Source organism: Globicephala melas, chromosome 14 (assembly GCF_963455315.2).
Source record: "Globicephala melas chromosome 14, mGloMel1.2, whole genome shotgun sequence".
NCBI classification, from domain to species: domain Eukaryota; kingdom Metazoa; phylum Chordata; class Mammalia; order Artiodactyla; family Delphinidae; genus Globicephala; species Globicephala melas.
In genome coordinates, this window is record NC_083327.1 from 51660301 (window position 1) to 51681364 (window position 21064).

At 35.2% G+C, this 21064-nt stretch overlaps 1 protein-coding gene across 4 annotated transcripts in view; it reads left to right on the forward strand.

The window, feature by feature from the left end:
* Positions 1-21064, forward strand: part of NKAIN2 (sodium/potassium transporting ATPase interacting 2) — a 978136-nt gene that overhangs the window by 511207 nt on the left and 445865 nt on the right. For all 4 annotated transcript variants that reach the window (XR_011376710.1, XR_011376711.1, XR_011376709.1 and 1 more), the window contains one exon: positions 17064-17144. Coding sequence is in view for 1 of the 4 variants with exons in the window: in XM_070043515.1 (XP_069899616.1) it covers positions 17064-17144 (81 nt within the window). In the remaining 3 variants the exon portion in view is untranslated. The remainder of the gene's footprint in view (positions 1-17063; positions 17145-21064) is intronic.

The window sequence follows — 21064 nt, forward strand, 5'->3', positions numbered from 1 at the left end:
TATTACATCTCAAGTGTCCAGAAGCCAGAAGTCCAGAACCAATAACTTTTAAAATGATATTTGCTTGCTATTTTCATTGTTTATAGGAACACAATAGATTTTTTTTTGTATTGATCATCCTTCATTGTTCAACTCTTAATTAGCTCTAATAATTTTTCTGCCAATTCTCTTGTGAATAATCATATCATCTATGAATAATGAAAGTTTAATTTTTTCCTTCCTAACTTTTTATTGATTTCTTACATTCTCCTGTGCTGCCTAAGTTATATAGTATAATATTGAATAGGAGAGGTGAGTAGTCTTGTAGTCTATTCATTCAATTTTATTGTGGAAATAATAATACCTACTTGATAGGATTATCTGAGGATTGAAAGAGGCAATGATGTAAACTTATTTTAGCAGTATTTAGAACATATTGAACTGGTAATAAATGATACTGTTATTATCTGTAAATGTCAATACAATCATTCCATATTATACTCATAAATGTATAAAGTGCCGGAAAAAAATGAAAGGGCTTAGGAAATAATAATTAGAATATGTATGTGGATGCCTTCACAAATAACCATATTATTTTGGGCTACTCTGCACTGACAGAGAGAATATGTTTGGAATTAAAAATAGTGATATATTGTGATATAAAATATAGTGATTTAAATACAGTGATATAAAATATAGTGATTTATTTAATGAACTATGGTTTTCCATATCATTGTCTTCAAAAATAAAATATTTTCACATTAAAATATTTAAAATAATAACAAATTTGTAAAGTACAGGATATTGCCACTTTCCTTACAATATGGGGTAAGCATATGATTTTATAGGTGTGCATGGGAGGTGAAAGGACAAGAAAGGGAAAAATATCTAAGTGGAAAGGAAGACTCAGCTGAAGAGGCTAGAAGCAAATGACTGGGTATATTATTTAGGCACAGTCTATGTGTATTACACACTGGGGACAGCTTTGTTGAAATTATTGTACAGACATTATTGATATATTATTGGACATTTGGATGGTAAACCCTTTAAAATAGTCACAACCTGTGTGATTTTCTAAAAAATCTGTAATATATTTATAAAATAATAGAGTGTTTCAGATATTGATCCTGGCTTATAAATTTTCACATGGAATTGAGCCCCATTCTTGCTTATTTCTTACAGTGTTTTTAGTATTTCATTTACGCTTATGGTATTATCATCAAAGTGATTTGTGAAATCTCATTTTTTGCTGAAGAAATTCAGGGGACGTTTTCTTTTCTATAAGTTGTAGTAACTTCAACATATAGGTCAGCATCTCCAGGATACCAACTCAGAGACAGAGATTTATATTCAGCAAGTTTATTGGAGTGTGCTCTTAAGAACAAAGACAGGATTGGGTAGATGAAAAATTGGAACTGCATTGCAGTTGCAATCCTTTTATGTTATGGGGCACTCTAAAGCCATTATGATATTTCATATATGTCCAAATTTGGGAGAATGATGGGCAGGCCTTTGTATCCCCCCATGGACCTGTCATTGGCTATATGCTGCCTGTAGGAGTGGGACATGACCTTGAGTTATGCAGCTCCCTTTGACCAGGGGGCAATTCCTTGAGAGGGACTTAGCTGTGAGACATTAATTAGCCATGCTGGAAGAATAAGCACTTAATGCTAAAGGGTAGATCTAGATGGTGCACCATGGATTCTCTTCAATCCGTACCTTGCACGACACAGATCCACCTGCTTCAGGTAGCACTGTCATCCAATTTGGAAACACCCCCTCTACTAGTTGATTTCTTTTCCTAAGTGAACTTACAAGATCAGTGGGACAAACTGCAGCTCCACCTCTGCAGTTGCTCTTGGAGTATGCTGCACTATCCATTTTATCTATATTCTCTGGACCTTCATCTTCCTGTCTAGGCAGCTTACCTACTGGGTTAATCCAGACCCTCAACCATGAGGAATATAAGTCACTGTTCACTATGCTTGTCAAGCCATGGTTACTTCTGTGATGCATTGCCATTAAAACTGGGTAGGGGGTTAGCAAGAGATGCCCCACTGTTTCATATATTGCCCCTATCAAGAGGGTGATTCTTTTCATCACTGCTGGTCTCTTAGATCAAAGAATCAAAAGTGACTGAGTGGCAGCCATAGCTTACGTTTAGTGGAAATTTTGCTTTATCCTCTAGTGGAAGTATTTCCCTCTAGAACCCAGGACATCTAGATCCACAAAGGCTAATTTGTGGGGACAGGAAGGACAAATTCTCCAAATACATCACAGTGAGTGACAGTGAGCAGAGCTACTCCTGCTTTCGCTCCTCCGCTTCCAGATCCGTGTATTCTACCTATTGAAGACCCAACACCATATCATAGTCATTCGTGTAGGGCATTTACTGCATCCTGTAGGAAGACACCTAGCCTTGTACAGTATCATCTCCAACTTAGCACCCCATTTGCAAATTCAAAAGTCAGATGAGTCTGTCAGACTGACAATTTCTGGGTGCTATGACACCAATAGATCCCATAGGCATTTGTTAACTTCCATCCTTTCCTAACTATAAAGTGTGTCCTTTGTATCAGTGCAGTGCTTTGGAGGACCCTGTGTTGGTGAGTCAAACATCCTTTAAGGCCTCAGTTAGTGGTTCTTCCAAAACTTAGAAGCAGGAAAGACAATCTATACTTAGAATTTCAACTTCTGCCCAGATGACTCACTCTCACTTTTAGGATAGAAAGGATTCAATGTAATCATCTATTATAGACTGGTTGTTGGTCTTCTCAAGGAGTTGTGCCATGCTGGGGACTCAGCCTTGCTCTGTTGCTGGCAGGTTAGTTATTCATCTATAGCTAAATAAGTCATCCCAGTTCACCACCAGTACAAAAGTTAATAGTTTTAGTGCTACTGTATGCCAAGAGCTGTCATTATACCATCTATTCCTATCATGAGGTCCTCGTTGCCAGGCATCAGGAAGTGATCTAGGTCCAAAATTCCCCTTTAATATCTGCTTTCCAGGACCACTCCTATTTTCAATCATTGTTAGTCAAGTTTTTCTGTAGTAGATTCGGAGGTGGAAATTCACATGCACGTCATTTATAGGGGAGTGTTCCCAGGGACAACACCTGTAATAAAGTGAGGGAAGCAAGACTGGTCAGATGAAGTTTAACTTCAGTACAGCCAACAGAAGCCTCAGCTGATCCAATGTAGAGCTCTGAAACTGTGCTGATCTTTAATAAACGTCCAGAATTAAGACAAGGGTCTGGGAGTTTTGAAGTTTAGTATTAACCAGGCATGAGATGAGGGTTGCTCCTGGAGGTGAGCATAAATCATAAGCAAGACAGCTCACTTTGACCAAGGGTAATTCCTGATAAGGAGCTTGGCTGTGAGCTGTCAACAGGCAACACTTCTGGTAGCTGGATAATGATTAGTGCTTCAGTCCTAAAGGGGAACCTAGGCAGTGCCCACCCACCAGACAGCATCCACTACAATCTGAGTTCCAAAATGCTTTATTTGAATAATACTTCTTTCAAATACATGTCTGTAATATTGAAATTTTACACAGAAATAAGTTTGTACTGAAATAAATTGATAAAAGATTTTCAATTTTTATGTATGATCTATTAGAAAAAATATCATTTCCACATGAATATGAAACTATTAAGGAATCAACAATAAATAGGGCACATGATTTTACAAACAGTTTGGATGAATTTTCACCATTCCTCACACTCACTTACCTTATAACACCTTGTAACCTTTCATTTGCAAGGCATGTGTCTCTGCTGAGATTTATGTTCTGTATATTACTTACATGTGGAGTCTAAAATATGACACAAATGACCATCTACGAAACAGAAACAGACTCACAGATATAGAGAACAGACTTATGGTTGCCAAGGGGGAGGGGATTGGGGAAGGGATGGAGCGGGAGGTTGGAGTTAGCAGATATAAGCTATTATATATAGAATGGATAAACAACAAGGTCCTTCTACTGTATAGCACAGGGAACTATATTCAATACCCTACAATAAACCATAATGGAAAAGAATATTCAAAAATAGAATATATATATATAACTGAATTGCTTTTCTGTACAGCAAAAATTAACACATTGTAAATCAACTATAATTCAATTTAAAAAATAAAGAGCAGAAATTTTAAGAAAAGATTTCTGTTCTATAGACAATGAGCAGGAAAAACTCTAAGGAGTCTATGTAGGCATCCAATCTAAGACCATAGCCTATTCTTAACACCTGGGCGAAATAGTCATAAATTTGATGAAGATATGATAGCTGTTTTAGAGCCAAATATAAAACTTGATTTCTTAGGCTGATTTGGACTAAATTCAATTTTACCCTTGAGTAGGAGAAACTATTTTTAAGAGGAAGATAGTTTTTAAAGGTTTTATACTTGAATACCATGTTTAAGCTGAGAATGTCATTTTAGCCTTTGGGTGACTAAAAGCGCAAACAAAAGATTGGGGGAAACTCATATGTATAATGAAACATAAGTATCCATTTTGGGGACTTGTAGATCATCATTATTTGACCTTATTTTCATCTTCCTAGAAAGTTAATATCTATTAAGCCCTCATTCAAAGGTCATTTTAGTACTAAATGCACATTAAGACATACACATCTGGGGACATTATTTTTACATACTCTCCAAGTCCCTATCTACCAGCAGCAACACATTTGATCACATAATGTCAGTCTTGCAAAGAATGTATCTACTTGATGGCTGTTAAGAAGGCTGATGGTTTTTTCTTAAGATACATTCCTTAAGAAATTGTGAATACATCCTTTATAGAAGAGTTCTTGTATAATGATACAAAAAGTGATTGTCATTGCTAATACTTTTGGTTGATATCACTCTGCAATCATTGTATCCAATAAAAATGATTGACTGTGTTAAGTGGCTGACATAAGGAATGAAACATTATGTTTATTGCTATCACCATTGTTGAGCTAGCCCATGGGCACTGCAGCTAACACTTGTAATGTGAGAAAGGGTCTACTTCTCCAAAAAAATAATAGTAAATCACCTTGCATTCATCTAGGAATGTTAGTTTCAAAATTAGATAGAAATACCAATATTGTCCAAATTATAGAGGTAGATTCATTATGGAGATAGGGCTTGAACCCAGGTCTCCTAACTTCTAGATATACCTTTCTATGAAGTAACTAATTTAATAAATAATGATAACAATTTTATTTCTAGAAAAAAACATAGGCAAATTGATGTAGTATATCAAAATGTCTTAAAATTCAAAAGGAAGTACCTATACTAAAAGTCAGTCTGAAAGAGTCTGCTAGATCCAGTCTACTTAATATACACTGTATTTATAGCACTTAGCCCTTGTGGGAAATTAGTTGACAGTTAAAAATATTTTTTAAAAAATGAAAACCTCAATATTAATGTATTAGTTTCCTATTGCTGCATAACAAATTACCACAAACTTAGAGGCTTAAAGTAACACCCATTCATTTGTTCTATCACAGTTCTGTAGGTCAGAAGTCCAGGCGGGCTTGGCTGAATATTATGCTTTGGATCTAAGGAGACAGAAATCAAGATAGTGACTGTCCTGGCCTCAGATCTGGAGCCCCTGGGGTACAGTCTTCATCCATCTCATTCAGGTTTTTGGCAGAATTCAATTCCATTTGATTGTAGGAATGAGGTCCTCATATCCTTGCTGACTATTTGATGGGATTGTTTGCAGCTTCACATGCTTTATATCTCTCCGACTTCCCCTTCTGCCACCAGCCAGAAAAAGCTATCTGCTTTACAAGACTCATGTGATTAGATTAAGCTCACCTGGATAATCTGCCTATGGCATAACACAGTCACAGGAGTAATAATTCATCATATTCACAGGTTCTGGGGATTAGGGTCGGATATATTTGAGGGGCCATCTTTCTGCCTACCACAATTAAGAAATTAAAAAATAAATGAATTTAAGAAAATTGCTAAATCGATTTTTCAAAAACACACTGTTGATTTGTATTCCATTTATGAATCAAAGTTTGCACATGAAACCAAAAGCGTAATTAATCAGGTAAACCTATAACTTTACCTCTGTGTTCTTAAAAGCTAGAAATGAAATCAAAAAGACATTTTTATTGGATACTATTATTATTGTTTTCAGAGTATCCTTTACACAGCGAAAATATGTGTAACTTAAAACTGAATTATGCTCTGCATTGGACCAAGTTCTTGTAAGAGACTTCCCCTTTTAAACCAACTAATAAAAAACATAGTTCTAATATATCATGATGATTCATTTTAGCTCTTCTGAGGGTAAGCTTTCTATATTCAATGCTTCTGTCTTATGCAGTATGCATTTCAATACAGATATTTAATTAATTAAAAATCTAGTGATTTTAAGTTTTCCACTCTAACATTTAGATTTGAATATATGGTTATCTCTTTAAGAGGCTTTATTTATGTGGGCTTCTTAGCTTCTTGAGCCCAACATACCAGTGTAGCAAGCAGTATTCACCAAATATGGTATGACTAAGCTTTTACTATTGACAGTATCCAATCAAGAAGACAGGTATTGAGAAGACATATCACATGAAATATTGGTAAATGTCTATCCTGTCACTTATGTAGGCAGAAAGAATATTCGCTCAGTAAAAATCTTGTTGCAAATCGTTTTATCCAAAAGCAAGTTAAGAAGCTGTATTGAAGTAATTTTAAATGTTTGGGAGAACTTTATACTCACCCGATACTTACAGTGTAATGTCATACAAAGCACCCAAGAGACATGAAGTTTCCTTAATGTTTCAGCCTAAAATAAGACCAAATATATATATATGCATACATATATAGATATATATACACATACATATATATATATATATATATATATATATAGAGAGAGAGAGAGAGAGAGAGAGAGAGAGAGAGAGAGACCTGTATCTGTACTTAGATGTTTTTAAACCAAGCACAGCAAGTAGACATTTTTAAAGGTTATATTAATAGATTTACCATACCCCAATTAGGATAATTTACATATTTTAGAAGGTTGTTTACCTCACTATAGTCTTGCTTTGAAGTTGAGATGAAGGCTAAGGGGATAGAAAAGCGAAGAAGAGATGAAAACCTTTCTGGTTGACAGAGACAAGATATTTTCTAATTTCAAAAGGAAAAAAGTGGTAGATTATGCTTACTCAATCAAAATTCTCAACCACCACACATCTACCACATCTCAGTGAAGCATATTTCTATAAATTTTGAAAATGCCATTGTTAACTTTCTACTTTTAACTCTTTAGAGGGCCCTGTTTTCCTTATTTGAATATTCTTAATATTTTCCATAATACTTTTCTTCCTTCTCAAGACATAGTTGTTTTACATTTCCAGTGAGACCACTAGCACTCTATATTTTTCCTCTTCGTATGTTCCTTAAGTTGTATCTTGCAGATTGTTTGCAAAACACTACATCTGATTTGTGTGCTTCCTCCATGGATGGTCTGGAATCTTTATACTTACTTTGGGTGTAATACTAAATTACTTCTCTGTTTAGTTGAATATGTATAGTCTTACTGAAGCAAAGGGTTGAGTATTTCTCTAGAAAACAAGACACACATAAGAAGCGTTAAATAGCAGTTATTCACTTTTGCATATTACAGGAAACAAAAATTTAGGATGTGCATAGGTTATAGTGGCAGACAGCTCTGCCTGCCAACCCCCATTCTCTGCTAACAGAATCCCAATATTGTTCAGATATTTGGATGGTCAGCAGAGCTCTCAGTGGGATCTGATCCTCTCTCAGGTCCAGGGGATGAATTACAATTGGTATAAAACAACCATGATAATCCCAGTCCTCTTTGTTAGTGATTGGGTTCAGGAAAGTAGGCATGTGACACAGTTTCACTTAACGAGATGTAAATCTGCTGAGTGCATTTGGGAACTTTTTTCTTTCCTGAAAGAACAAAGTGTTGCAGAAAGAAGGGATCTTTCCTTCCCAGCACGTTTCTGCTTGCAGGGTGTGTTAACTATGTGAGGATTTGGAAGGAAACCCCAAAGGTATAAATCTAGAGCCATGGCAACATTGAGCCGACAGCACCTCACTTCCAGACTTCATGTATGAAAAAAGATTTTAAAAACCCTCGTATTTAAACCACCTGTAGTTCAATATTTATTACTTACAACCAAAAGCATTCCTAACTAAATCTCTTTTTTGTTTTGTTTTGTTTTCATTTTATCCATCTTACCAAAGTGATCCTGAAGCTAGTAATTTCAGTCTTGCTTTTGAGGTAATAAATGAAAAGATGTTTGGCAAATTGAAAAACAAAGTGCTTCTAAGATGAGAAAAATATGTAGTTTTTCATTACTAACATGTACATACGTATTAGCAGCTATACATTTGGAACTACATTCTCCACACGAATATTGCAATCTAAAAAGTAGCCAAGCACCTAGTTATTCTAAATATATATTCATGTTTACATGTGGCTACTGAGTTGAACATTGCCTCATTGATTTGTCTCTATTTGCTACAACTGCTACACAATTAATTGGATCATCTGTGTGATATTCAGAAGTACCCTCTAGATGACTGTAAAGGATATAAAGACGTGGGGAACTAGCTACCCTACTGAGCAGGTTGAGCAGGCAGACTTTATTTTTGATGCATTAGCAAGACTATCTTTTTGAAAAGAAATTGTGTACTATGTACGACTTTTCTGAGCAGAACTTCCCAATAGTGTCCCAGCTAATAGTTTACAGATGTGCTGGCATGTTGAGCTCTTCAGGAACCTGGGGTGGCCAGAGCCCCTGAGCCAGTCACATTCAGTTGCAAGCCAACTCCTTTGTTTGTATCATTGAGCCTTACAAATAGTACCTTTGTCTATGTGTGCCATGAGTTCTTTCATAAAGCACGGCTGAAAGGTTATAAATCAATATATGGATAATGCGTCTTCTTAAATGAAGTATTGGTTATACAGAGAGGGGACTCAACATTTTTAGGTATCCTAGGATATATCAATCAACTGGAACCATACATGTATTCAGAGTGGTCATAATAGTCATAAAATATATGAATATAGCTAAAGATAATGCTTTCCACTCAATCTGTGGGGTCTGATACGGCAGCATTCACTCAGAGTTTAATGCTAAAAATTGCTAAACTGCTAAAAAGTGATACTGAAGAATATTTGGATTGACACATAATAAACAATTGGTAGTTTAAGACCTTTCTAAATTTTCAAGGTAATCGCAACAGCTGATAAATTTAGGACTGCTATTTATTATAATTTTTAATATTTTAATGATATCATATAATTCGTTTTTCCAACTAAATATTAGTCCATTATATTGATAATAACTATCACCTGCTTTCCCTCTTCCTTGCTTCTGAATAAAGAGTTTCTTGAATTGTATCTTTTCCTAGGTATTTAACTCATTTTGACAATTTTTTTTTACAAGTCTGGAAATATTCAGGACTCTAAATGTATTGATTTCTGCATCCTAGAACTTTATGCAATAACTTCTGAAAACAATAAAACAGCCTTATATTGTTAGAATGCTGGAAATACCCTAAGAACAGGAATTCATAAAACAGGAATATTTTTATTTTCCAGCAAAGACTTTCACAGCACTTACATAAGGCATATAAGTAAAACAGGGTGTGTATGTTTGCATGCCATTCAGAGGTTAGCAATGGACTGATTCTGAAGCAATGATATAATTGCCCCAAAAAAGTGGATCTTAATTTTGAAGATAATTACATTTCTCCACAAATACTTAGGTATTATACTCTTTAGGGTTACATTTCAAAGACAGGTCAATGGAAAACAGAAGAGAAGATTTGGGTGGTTGTATTAGTTTCCTAAGGCTGCTGTAAGAAATTTTCACAAACTTGGTGACTTAAAACAACAGAAATTCATTCTCTCACAGTTCTGGAGTTCAGAAATCTGAAATCAGTATCACTGAGCCCAACTCAAGGCTCATACTACCTCCAGAGGCTCTGGGGGAAATCTGATTCTTGCCTCTTTCAGAGACTGGTAGCTACAGGATTCCTTGGCTTGTGACCACATTAATATAACCTTTAAATCTGTCTGCTCTGTTCATATTGCCTATTTATGTGTGTAAAATATCCATCTGCCTCCCACTTACAAGACTACACCCAGAGAATCCGGGATAATCTCCCCATCTCAAAATCTTTATCAATCACATCTGCAAAGACTTTTTAAAATTAATTAATTAATTTATTTATTTAGCTATATAAAGTAACAAGTAATATTCTCAAATTTCAGGTCTATGGGAAGTTTGGGACATCAAAATAATGGAGTTAAAAAAAACAGTATTAGATATACAAAAATTTTGAATTCACATGGTAATAGTTTTTTTTTTTAATGCATTCTAATATCATCTTGACCGTGATCTTCAAATTCCTACATAACCAGAACCAGAGGCAATTTCATTTTCTTTAGTGTTGCTGGGCTAGTCCAAGAAACTTCAACACAGGAAGAACCATTCTTTTTTGTTGGTTTTTTTGGTGTGGTTTTTTTTTTTTTTTTTTTTTTGCGTTACGCAGGCCTCTCACTGCCGTGGCCTCTCCCGCTGCGGAGCACAGGCTCCGGACGCGCAGGCTCCGAACACGCAGGCTCAGCGGCCATGGCTCACCAGCCTAGCCGCTCCGTGGCATGTGGGATCCTCCCGGACCCGGGCACAAACCCACGTCCCCTGCATCGGCAGGCGGACTCCCAACCACTGTGCCACCAGGGAAGCCCTAGAAGAACTATTCTTATTAGAATTTTAAAACATGATTTCAAAAACCAGGAATATCAATAAATATCACTTTAAAATTCTTTGCTAACTGGAAAAAATGAATACTCTTTTTTTGATGTCACTTCTAGACACAAGGTGTGATGAATATGACAATAAACACAAGTTGCCTTTTTAATAGATTGAAGATTTTTTTCTCTCACGTATCACTTTCAGATCTATGTATTACACATCTACATCTTAAAACACTGCTATACAAACAAATATACATGAATAAATTACTGTCTGATTGGGGTTTTAAGATTTTTTTTTTTTTTGATGTGGACCATTTTTAAAGTCCTTATTGAATTTTTTACAGTATTGATTCTGTTTTATGTTTTGGTTTTTTGGCCCTGAGACATGTAGGGTCTTAGCTCCCCACCCAGGGATCGAACTGCACCCCCTGCATTGGAAGGGGAAGTCGTAACCACTGGACCGCCAGGGAAGTCCCTACTATCTGATTCTTAATCTGTGCAGATTTCAGCTTTTAAAAGTGCAGATTGGTATTTTCTCACTAGTTCTTATGTTTTATTAGCCTTTCAAATCTCTTATTTGCATATGTCAATTAGGATGTTCCTATATAACTTGATTTATTATTATTTAGTACCAAAAGTTCTTTCAATGGAATCTTTCTAGCCTTAGGGCTGTGGGGCCGTAAATATCTTTGTCTGAAATATGTTGCATGAGTTAAAAGGAAAGAAATTAGTTCTATACAGTTGTCTTCATGCTGAATGAGTATCTTTTTTTTTTTTTTCAATCTAAGGGAATTATTTTCCACTTTTTGCTTCAAGAAGAATAGAATGCCTTTGGGGATTCAGTTTTTATTTGGAGTTGCATAATATTTAATAGCCATGTTTATATGTTCATTAAAATAATGTCTGTTGGATATTCCAACATTTATAGTCTGTCTTAGAAATAGTCCATTTAAGCAAAATATTTTCAGTTATGATTTAATATGTCAAACTAAACTAAAAACTTTTAAGCAAAATTGAAATTTATAGTAATTGATCAAAATAGAACAATAGGAAAAGCACAAAATTAAATAGTAGAGAATTAGTTGAGTAACTCACTGCATTTTTGCATTGTAACATATGTTACAGAATATTCAATGAGACATTTTAATCAAGTGCAAAAAAATCAGGTAACAGAATATAGAGTAAGATTCCTATTTAAACATATATGTCTGAAACATTTTCATAGAAAAAAAATGTATATGGGAACATATACAATAAAATGATACCAGTGATTATATCTAAGTATGGTATTTTCTCAATTTCCTTTCTATGATGTTCAAAATTTTAAAGATTTTCTACAATAAGAAATTTCTGTAATTGAGGGAAAATATAATCTTATTATAAAATGGTTGTCATTAAAATGTGTGCATAAACATAGAATCACAAGGAAACTTGAACATATAATAGCAGCATTGGTAAAATAGTAAGGTAGAAACCTGCTTTTCTAAATGATCTGCAGTGTGATCTATGATTAGAATTGGATTTTTATCAGATTCTGTCTAATTATCAAACTAATACTTTTAATAGTAGTGTATTTTATTTAGCTATTTCTTTTAAGTGAAAGTTTATATAGCATGAAGTAGATGTAACAGGATTTATGAATTAGGAGACAGGATTTACATCATAAAGCAGACTGTCACTGGTCATAAGATGATCAAGAATTAGAAAATAAGCTGCTTTATTTGGGCCACTTTTGTTCTTTTTTATTATAACAATGGATGAGAAAGTGATGAGAATGCCTAAGCAGATTAAATGATGCTGCTGTTGAAAATGAGAAAATAAAGCTAAAATATAATTAACTTGGAGCAAAAGGTGACTATAGTCCAATCATTTTGACCAGGGATATTTGTTTTATGGGTATACATGTATATCTATTAAAATAGTCTCACTGTCAGTATTAAAACACTTGATTGTTAATAATTCTAAAATGTTGCTTAAAGGAGTTGTTTTTAAGACAGATTTGTTAATACAATGCTTCTTAGGAATGCTTCTATCATAGTTCATTAGAACCGATTACATTATTACTTTCATACTAGCAGCAAAATATCAGTGATATTGGTAAACTGATATGAGTGTTGCTTTCTAGTAAATAAAAAATAATGATACCTGAAAACGTTCCTATGGATTACACCAATTGCATATCAATGGTAAACATAAATCATTTTAGGGGAGTAAGCAGCTCAGTTATATCTTGTAATGCTTCTCTACAGCATCTGTTATACTCACTTGCATCCAGCTGGTGCTTAATAAATATGAACTGATTCACTGCCTCAACTCTTTTTCTAATTAAGCACTTATGAAATGTGGCTGGTACTTGAATTGTACTAGGCTCTTTCGTCTTCTAAACATCGGCCCCCAACCTTTTTGACACCAGGGACTGGTTTCGTGGAAGACAATTTTTCCATGGACCGGGGGTCGGGGGGGTGGGAGAGATGCTTCAGGTGGTAATGCGAGCAATGGGGAGCGGCAGATGAAGTTTCACTCACTTGCCCACCGCTCACCTCCTGCTGGGTGGCCCTGGTCTGTGGCCCAGGGGTTGGGGACCCCTGTTCTAATAATTATGATATTATTGAATAATAGTTCTCTAAACTGTGGTAGTTTTAAAGAGAAAGTCACTAATATAATTTAAACCATTTATATATATTTGCATATGTGTTTATTAAAGGTGGCACACCACTAAAGGTGATAATTCTCTTTCGTAAATCTTTAACGAAGTAGAGTGCATTGTAGACTAACTGGTTTGTAATTAAATATGCAATAAAATGCAAATAAATGCAAAGATATAGAAGGAACGTTTATTATGTTCCCTCTGGACATATTCTTTTGGATTACTCTAGGAGAAATGGGATAAAAAAGAACAAAATCATTACTAAAAATAACGTGAAAGAGCAACTCATAAGGTATGATATAGAAAATGCTTTATAATTATATAGTGTGGTCAACCATAAATAATAAATTGTTTTAATGAAACCAAATGAAAAAAGGTTTGCTTTATAAAATGTCATCCATCTATCAATATTGGCATTCATGTATCAAAGAAGAAACTTGGGCTTCCCTGGTGGCGCAGTGGTTGAGAGTCCGCCTGCCGATGCAGGGGACACGGGTTCGTGACCCGGTCCGGGAAGATCCCACATGCCGCGGAGCGGCTGGGCCCGTGCGCCATGGCCGCTGAGCCTGCGCGTCTGGAGCCTGTGCTCCGCGACGGGAGAGGCCACAACAGTGAGAGGCCCGCATACCGCAAAAAAAAAAAAAAAAAAAAGAAAAAAAAAAGAAACTTATTCTAGGGAAGAACATGTTTCATTAAGGGATAAAGTCTAGATTGCAAGTTCAACTAGGTGGAAAAATATTTTGCAAAAGTTAATGTAAAAAGTATATTGTTTTAGTATTCTAAGGAGATTAAAATGTGGGGATTACTGCCGTATTACTGAAACAAGGAGAGGGGATGATATAACATAATCATCGTAATAAAAGGTGATTTTACATTTGAGGAAACTAAAGAGTAGTGAGACTTGCATGTAGCCACAGAGCTCCTAAGTGATGCAAACTTTAGGTCCCAAGTTCTTAATCTCTATATGCAATTTATTTGCATGTGACCCATTATCTTACCTGTCTTTCCCTAAAATTATTAATTTTGGGGACTAAAGCATAATTTTTTCAGCTTCATGTTTTTAACCAAACTAAGTATAATTTACATTTACACATACACATAAATGCATAACTTAGTATGAGTGATATCTAAATTTATCTGGATGAAAATTCCAAATTCTTATTATATATTCAACATCTAATGAAATAGTGATTATGCCATGTGTACCCCATAGATGCAGATAATATTTTCAGCATTTTATCATCTGAAAATATAATTTCAGTTGCAAAATAGAAAAGCTATAGCTTTTCTATTAACATTCTTTAATGCCTCATCAGGAAACCTAACTACCAATGACAAACTTTCAGGAATATATAATATATGTTATACAGTGTGTTTCATCCACTCTTACCAAATATTTTACTTATCCTGCTACTTTGTTTTTTAGTAAATAGTGGTTACTTAGCTCTCCATTATAAATAAGGTAGGGAAAGTGTGTCACCAGGAACAAAGAACATGATCAAACACTTCAGTCGATCATGCTTTCATTCTTTCTTACACTCATATAAACCAAGTCACAGGAACTTCAAGCATTTTTTTTTTCTCACCTACTTATTCTTAAAGTGGGACCCAGCACTTCATTATATTTCTAAAACTAATATCCAAATCTGCAAAACAACCCAATAAGTCTAGATTTTAATATTTAAAAAATTTGTGAACAAGTTTCTACTTTATAATACAGACCAAATTTAGACATCTCATTAGATCTCTGCTCTAAAACTTAAGTTCCATGCCCCAGCCTGCTTAGCTTCCTGACCCTATTTCCAGTACGCAGCCTTCACTTCTCAAACCCCTTCTTTTGTGTTAGATCATATAGTTTTGCTCTTATTTTGTTCTCACTGAGCAGTGCACATATTCAACAGTTAGATGAATGCATCCCCCGGAAAACAGCTGAGTCAGTGTTTATTATATAAACTTATCATTTAGGGCTCTCAGTCCTCATACTACATGAATGATCATAGAATTCTCATAAGAACCAGATCTGGGATGGGTGGAAGGAGTTCTGCTTCTGAAAATAGTTAAGATTTTTTTCTGTATTGTTCCTCATTCATTGATTGACTTACAAAATATTTACTGAGTACCTGTTTTGTACAGAGTACTAAGTTAGCAACTTAGAGATATAAGCATTAATTGAAAGAGTCTTTTCTCTCAAGGAGCTTATCATTGTGCACTGGGGAAAATATGCAAATAATTAGATATAAGACATTTGGAATGAAATTCGAGCAAGCAAGATCTTATTGGAGCACAAGGCAGGGATACACCATTTCTAATTGGATATCACTCAAGAGATGATATTTATATTGACTTCTGAAGAAAAATAAAAAATTGATAGATGGTAAGAGGAGTACTTAGGGAAAGTAAAATTATTAAAATGAAAATTATTAAAAGATAAAATTATTTAAATGGCACAGAGGTGAGAAATAGCTTTCCATGTACATGGAGCAACAAGTAATCCAATGTGTCCATAATCCATAATGACTTGAAAGATGAACTGAAACGTGTGTCTGAAAAGATAACATGGTACAAGATCATGGAGGTCCTTGAACTATAAAATAAAGATTTTGGAACTCACCATATAAAGAATGGGAGCCATTGGTATTCATTTAGCAGAGAAATGACATTGTAGCCTCTTGTTCCATTTTTTTTAAGTTCACATCTGCTGCTTTCTTTGTTTACTTCAGCCTTCCACCATGGCCTTTCCAATCCCCCACACTGCTGTTTGGTAAAATCCATAAATTAGTTTGGTTCACCTCTTATGGAAGGTGTTTCACCTCTTCTGTTACATGTTGCAGGACTACCTTTTCTCATCATAGTTTGCACACGTTTCCCATCTTCTTTCCTTGAGCTCAGACTATATACACCCTTTTATGATTTTTGTGTAAGAATCTTCTCTTTTCTAATCTACCTCTTTCACTTGACTTGAATTCAGGGAGAATTTATCATTGGTCTTTGTATCCTCAGTGTCTTTCTAGCATGTTTCCTTCTAAGGACTTAATAAATTTTGGTTAACTGAATGCTCAGAACTGTGTCTTGGTAAGAAAATTTTGTCATTGATGAAGAAAGCACATTGCATAGACAACAGAATAAAATTAGAGATAATAACTAGATGGTCACTAAAGTGGGAGGTCATGAGAGGATAAAATAAGAAGGTGAAAGGATAAATGGAAAGAAGATGCCAAAGAGAGAAGCTGATTAGATGGGACAGAGGTATGAAAACTGATTTGAAGATGACCCTCGATAACTTGGGGAAAGGCTACATGTTATCAAACATTGGGTTGATCTTGTTAAAGGAAGATAAGAGCTCTCTTTTAAATGGGTTGTAGTTGATATATCTACTGGGGCATCATTTTTTCAGATATCTGGAAACCACAACCATTCCCTCTTAAAACAGAAATGTGGACTGATATTTCTTTTGTCTAAAAACCGAAAAAATTATCCCTAAGCAAGTTTGAGCTGTAATACTATAAGAGTCTATTACAGTGAGGAAAAAAATCCAACTAGAGATAAATGTACATCTCATCCTGTTTCTTAGAAAGAAAAAATATCTAGTATTTTCCACTAATCTTAAGATTTGGTGTTCAAAAGTTCAAGTTCTGTTTAAATCTTACTCAGTTGATTCAAAGTTAATTATGTTATTTCTCTCTTGCTTTTCTACAGTATGCTGTCTGGCTAGTCCTCTGGGTTACGTGGAATGTGTTTGTTATCTGCTTCTATTTGGAGGCTGGGGACCTCTCAAAGGTAATTTGCCATCTGATTTGCCTGAGTCATCAGTTGTGTGTTAACAAGCCTCTTCCTAAGTAAGGCAGAGTCTCACCCTGCTCTTGTCACTTAGATGCACCTCGAATGAAGGTAAATTGAAAGATGTCCTCATCTATCTCTCTGCATTTCTACCATCAAAGAAACATTTCAGTGTGTCACAAAAATGTCATTTTATTATTTTAAGCAAAACTAAATGAAATATTGATTATTACGGTGACCATACTGTGTACTTTTAAAACATTGACTTGTAAGAGATTTCTGAAGCAGAGTAGGAAGTTTTTCAGAGATAAAATCTTGAAGATTTTTGAAATCACTTAGTTGGCTTATTACTCTGCTAAAGACTTTCCTGATTGGACCCAAATAGCAATATAATAATTCAAATAATTAATGGGTTTTAGTTGAATAAAACTGTTACCAGAGGGATATAATTTATTACATAAATGAATAAAATAGACATTTTATTCTAAAATAATCTAGGAAGGACTTAAAATACTTACATTTTCATTTAGGTTTCTTTATTTTGTGCCGTCCTGTATGAGTTTCTGTATGTATGTGTGTTTGCGTATGTCTTGCTATTATATTTCTAACATAAATGCCTTACTATTGAAATAATGCAGTTTGTAGATCTCTAAAACCAACATCCTTCTTCTTTTGGAATGCAATTAACAGCAACTAAGTCAAATGAGATAATCCATTCAAAGTAGTAGTAAATCTTGCTTGAGACACTTGAGAGAGTTGTAAACTTGTACTTCTTCATATTAACTGTAAAAGATAGAGATTGTAAAATGTTCTTTTACCTCTCTATCCCTTAGATCAGAAAGACCCTGCAAAGATGTTGACATTTTTAAAACCCAGAGATGATAACCTGCTTTCAAAGGCTAAAAGAGCTAAAAAGTCTCCAGGAACTACCTTTGCAGGGCTATATATCTTGGTGGGCGGGGGATGGGGTGATGGTAATACACATTTATAATCTAGCATACAGGAGTTTCCCAAAGCACTCTGAGCATTTTAAAGTATGTTTATTTATTATTTAACTATGATATTGAGTATAAATAATCTTTTTTTCATTTTAACCATTTAATTTAATTTATTTATTTATTTTTTCATTTTAACCATTTTTTTTTAACATCTTTATTGGAGTATAATTGCTTTACAATGGTGTGTTAGTTTCTGCTTCACAACAAAATGAATCACTTATATATATACATATGTTCCCATATCTCTTCCCTCTTGCATCTCCCTCCCTCCCTCCCACCCTCCTATCCCACCCCTCCAGGCGGTCACAAAGCACCGAGCTGATCTCCCTGTGCTATGCGGCTGCTTTCCACTAGCTATCTACCTTACGTTTGGTAGTGTATATATGTCCATGCCTCTCTCTCGCTTTGTCACAGCTTACCCTTCCCCCTCCCCATATCCTCAAGTCCATTCTCTAGTAGGTCTGTGTCTTTATTCCTGTCTTACCCCTAGGTTCTTCATGACTTTTCTTCTTAAATTCCATATATATGTGTTAGCATACGATATTTGTCTCTCTCTTTCTGACTTACTTCACTCTGTATGACAGACTCTAGGTCTATCCACCTCATTACAAATAGCTCAATTTCGTTTCTTTTTATGGCTGAGTAATATTCCATTGTATATATGTGCCACATCTTCTTTATCTATTCATCCGATGATGGACACTTAGGTTGTTTCCATCTCTGGGCTATTGTAAATAGAGCTGCAATGAACATTTTGGTACATGACTCTTTTTGAATTATGGTTTTCTCAGCGTATATGCCCAGTAGTGGGATTGCTGGGTCATATGGTAGTTCTATTTGTAGTTTTTTGAGGAACCTCCATACTGTTCTCCACAGTGGCTGTATCAATTTACATTCCCACCAACAATGCAAGAGGGTTCCCTTTTCTCCACACCCTCTCCAGCATTTATTGTTTCTAGATTTTTTGATTATGGCCGTTCTGACTGGTGTGAGATGATATCTCATTGTAGTTTTGATTTGCATTTCTCTAATGATTAGTGATGTTGAGCATTCTTTCATGTGTTTGTTGGCAATCTGTATATCTTCTTTGGAGAAATGTCTATTTAGGTCTTCTGCCCATTTTTGGATTGGGTTATTTGTTTTTTTGTTATTAAGCTGCATGAGCTGCTTATAAATTTTGGAGATTAATCCTTTGTCAGTTGCTTCATTTGCAAATATTTTCTCCCATTCTGAGGGTTGTCTTTTGGTCTTGTTTATGGTTTCCTCTGCTGTGCAAAAGCTTTTAAGTTTCATTAGGTCCCATTTGTTTATTTTTGTTTTTATTTCCATTTCTCTAGGAGGTGGGTAAAAAGGATCTCACTGTGATTTATGTCATAGAGTGTCCTGCCTATGTTTTCCTCTAAGAGTTGGATAGTTTCTCACCTTACATTTAGGTCTTTAATCCATTTTGAGCTTATTTTTGTGTATGGTGTTAGGGAGTGATCGAATCTCATGGTTTTACATGTACCTGTCCAGTTTTCCCAGCACCACTTATTGAAGAGGCTGTCCTTTCTCCACTGTACATTCCTGCCTCCTTTATCAAAGATAAGGTGACCATATGTGCATGGGTTTAATCTCTGGGCTTTCTCTCCTGTTCCATTGATCTATCTTTCTGTTTTTGTGCCAGTACCATACAGTCTTGATTACTGTAGCTTTGTAGTACAGTCTGAAGTCCGGGAGCCTGATTCCTCCAGCTCCGTTTTTCTTTCTCAAGATTGCTTTGGCTATTCGGGGTCTTTTGTGTTTCCATACAAATTGTGAAATTTTTTGTTCTAGTTCTGTGAAAAATGCCAGTGGTAGTTTGATAGGGATTGCATTGAATCTGTAGATTGCTTTGGGTAGTAGAGTCATTTCACAATGTTGATTCTTCCAATCCAAGAATATGGTATATCTCTCCATCTATTTGTATCATCTTTAATTTCTTTCATCAGTGTCTTATAATTTTCTGCATACAGGTCTTTTGTCTCCTTAGGTAGGCTTATTCCTAGATATTTTATTCTTTTTGTTGTAATGGTAAATGTGAGTGTTTTCTTGATTTCACTTCCAGATTTTTCATCATTGGTGTATAGGAATGCCAGAGATTTCTGTGCATTAATTTTGTATCCTGCTACTTTACCAAATTCATTGATTAGCTCTAGTAGTTTTCTGGTAGCATCTTTAGGATTCTCTATGTATAGTATCATGTCATCTGCAAACAGTGACAGCTTTACTTCTTCTTTTCCGATTTGGATTCTTTTTATTTCCTTTTCTTCTCTGATTGCTGTGGCTAAAACTTCCAAAACTATGTTGAATAAGAGCGATGAGAGTGAGCAACCTTGTCTTATTCCTGATCTTAGTGGTAGTGCTTTCAGTTTTTCACCATTCAGGACGGTTTGCTGTGGGTTTGTCATATATGGCCTTTATTATGTTGAGAAAAGTTCCCTCTATGCCTACTTTCTGCAGGGTTTTTATCATAAATGGGTGTTGAATTTTGTCGAAAGCTTTCTCTGCATCTATTGAGATTATCGTATGGAGTATAAATAATGTTGACTTTTTTTTTTCAATTTCAAATGATGAAAGATAAAGTAAGAGGGTGACGTTATCATATGAAATAGACCCAAGGCTTCTGGAACCTGTAGTTTTATGAGCAGATTTTGGACAAGTCCTCATTGTGGCCCTCGGCAGTGTCTGCCCTGGTGGATGGCATTTCTGTATTCTTGCCGGTCATCATACTCCACACTCTCAGCAGCAGGCAGTCCTTTCCTGAACATGCCATGACCAATGAAAAGGAATTGTTCAGGTGGCTCTAGGAAAGACACATCATTTTCTGCTTAAAGCTCACATTCCCAGGACTTGAATTCCTTACCCAATTTATATATCTCTGCTGTATAATCCACTTTGTTC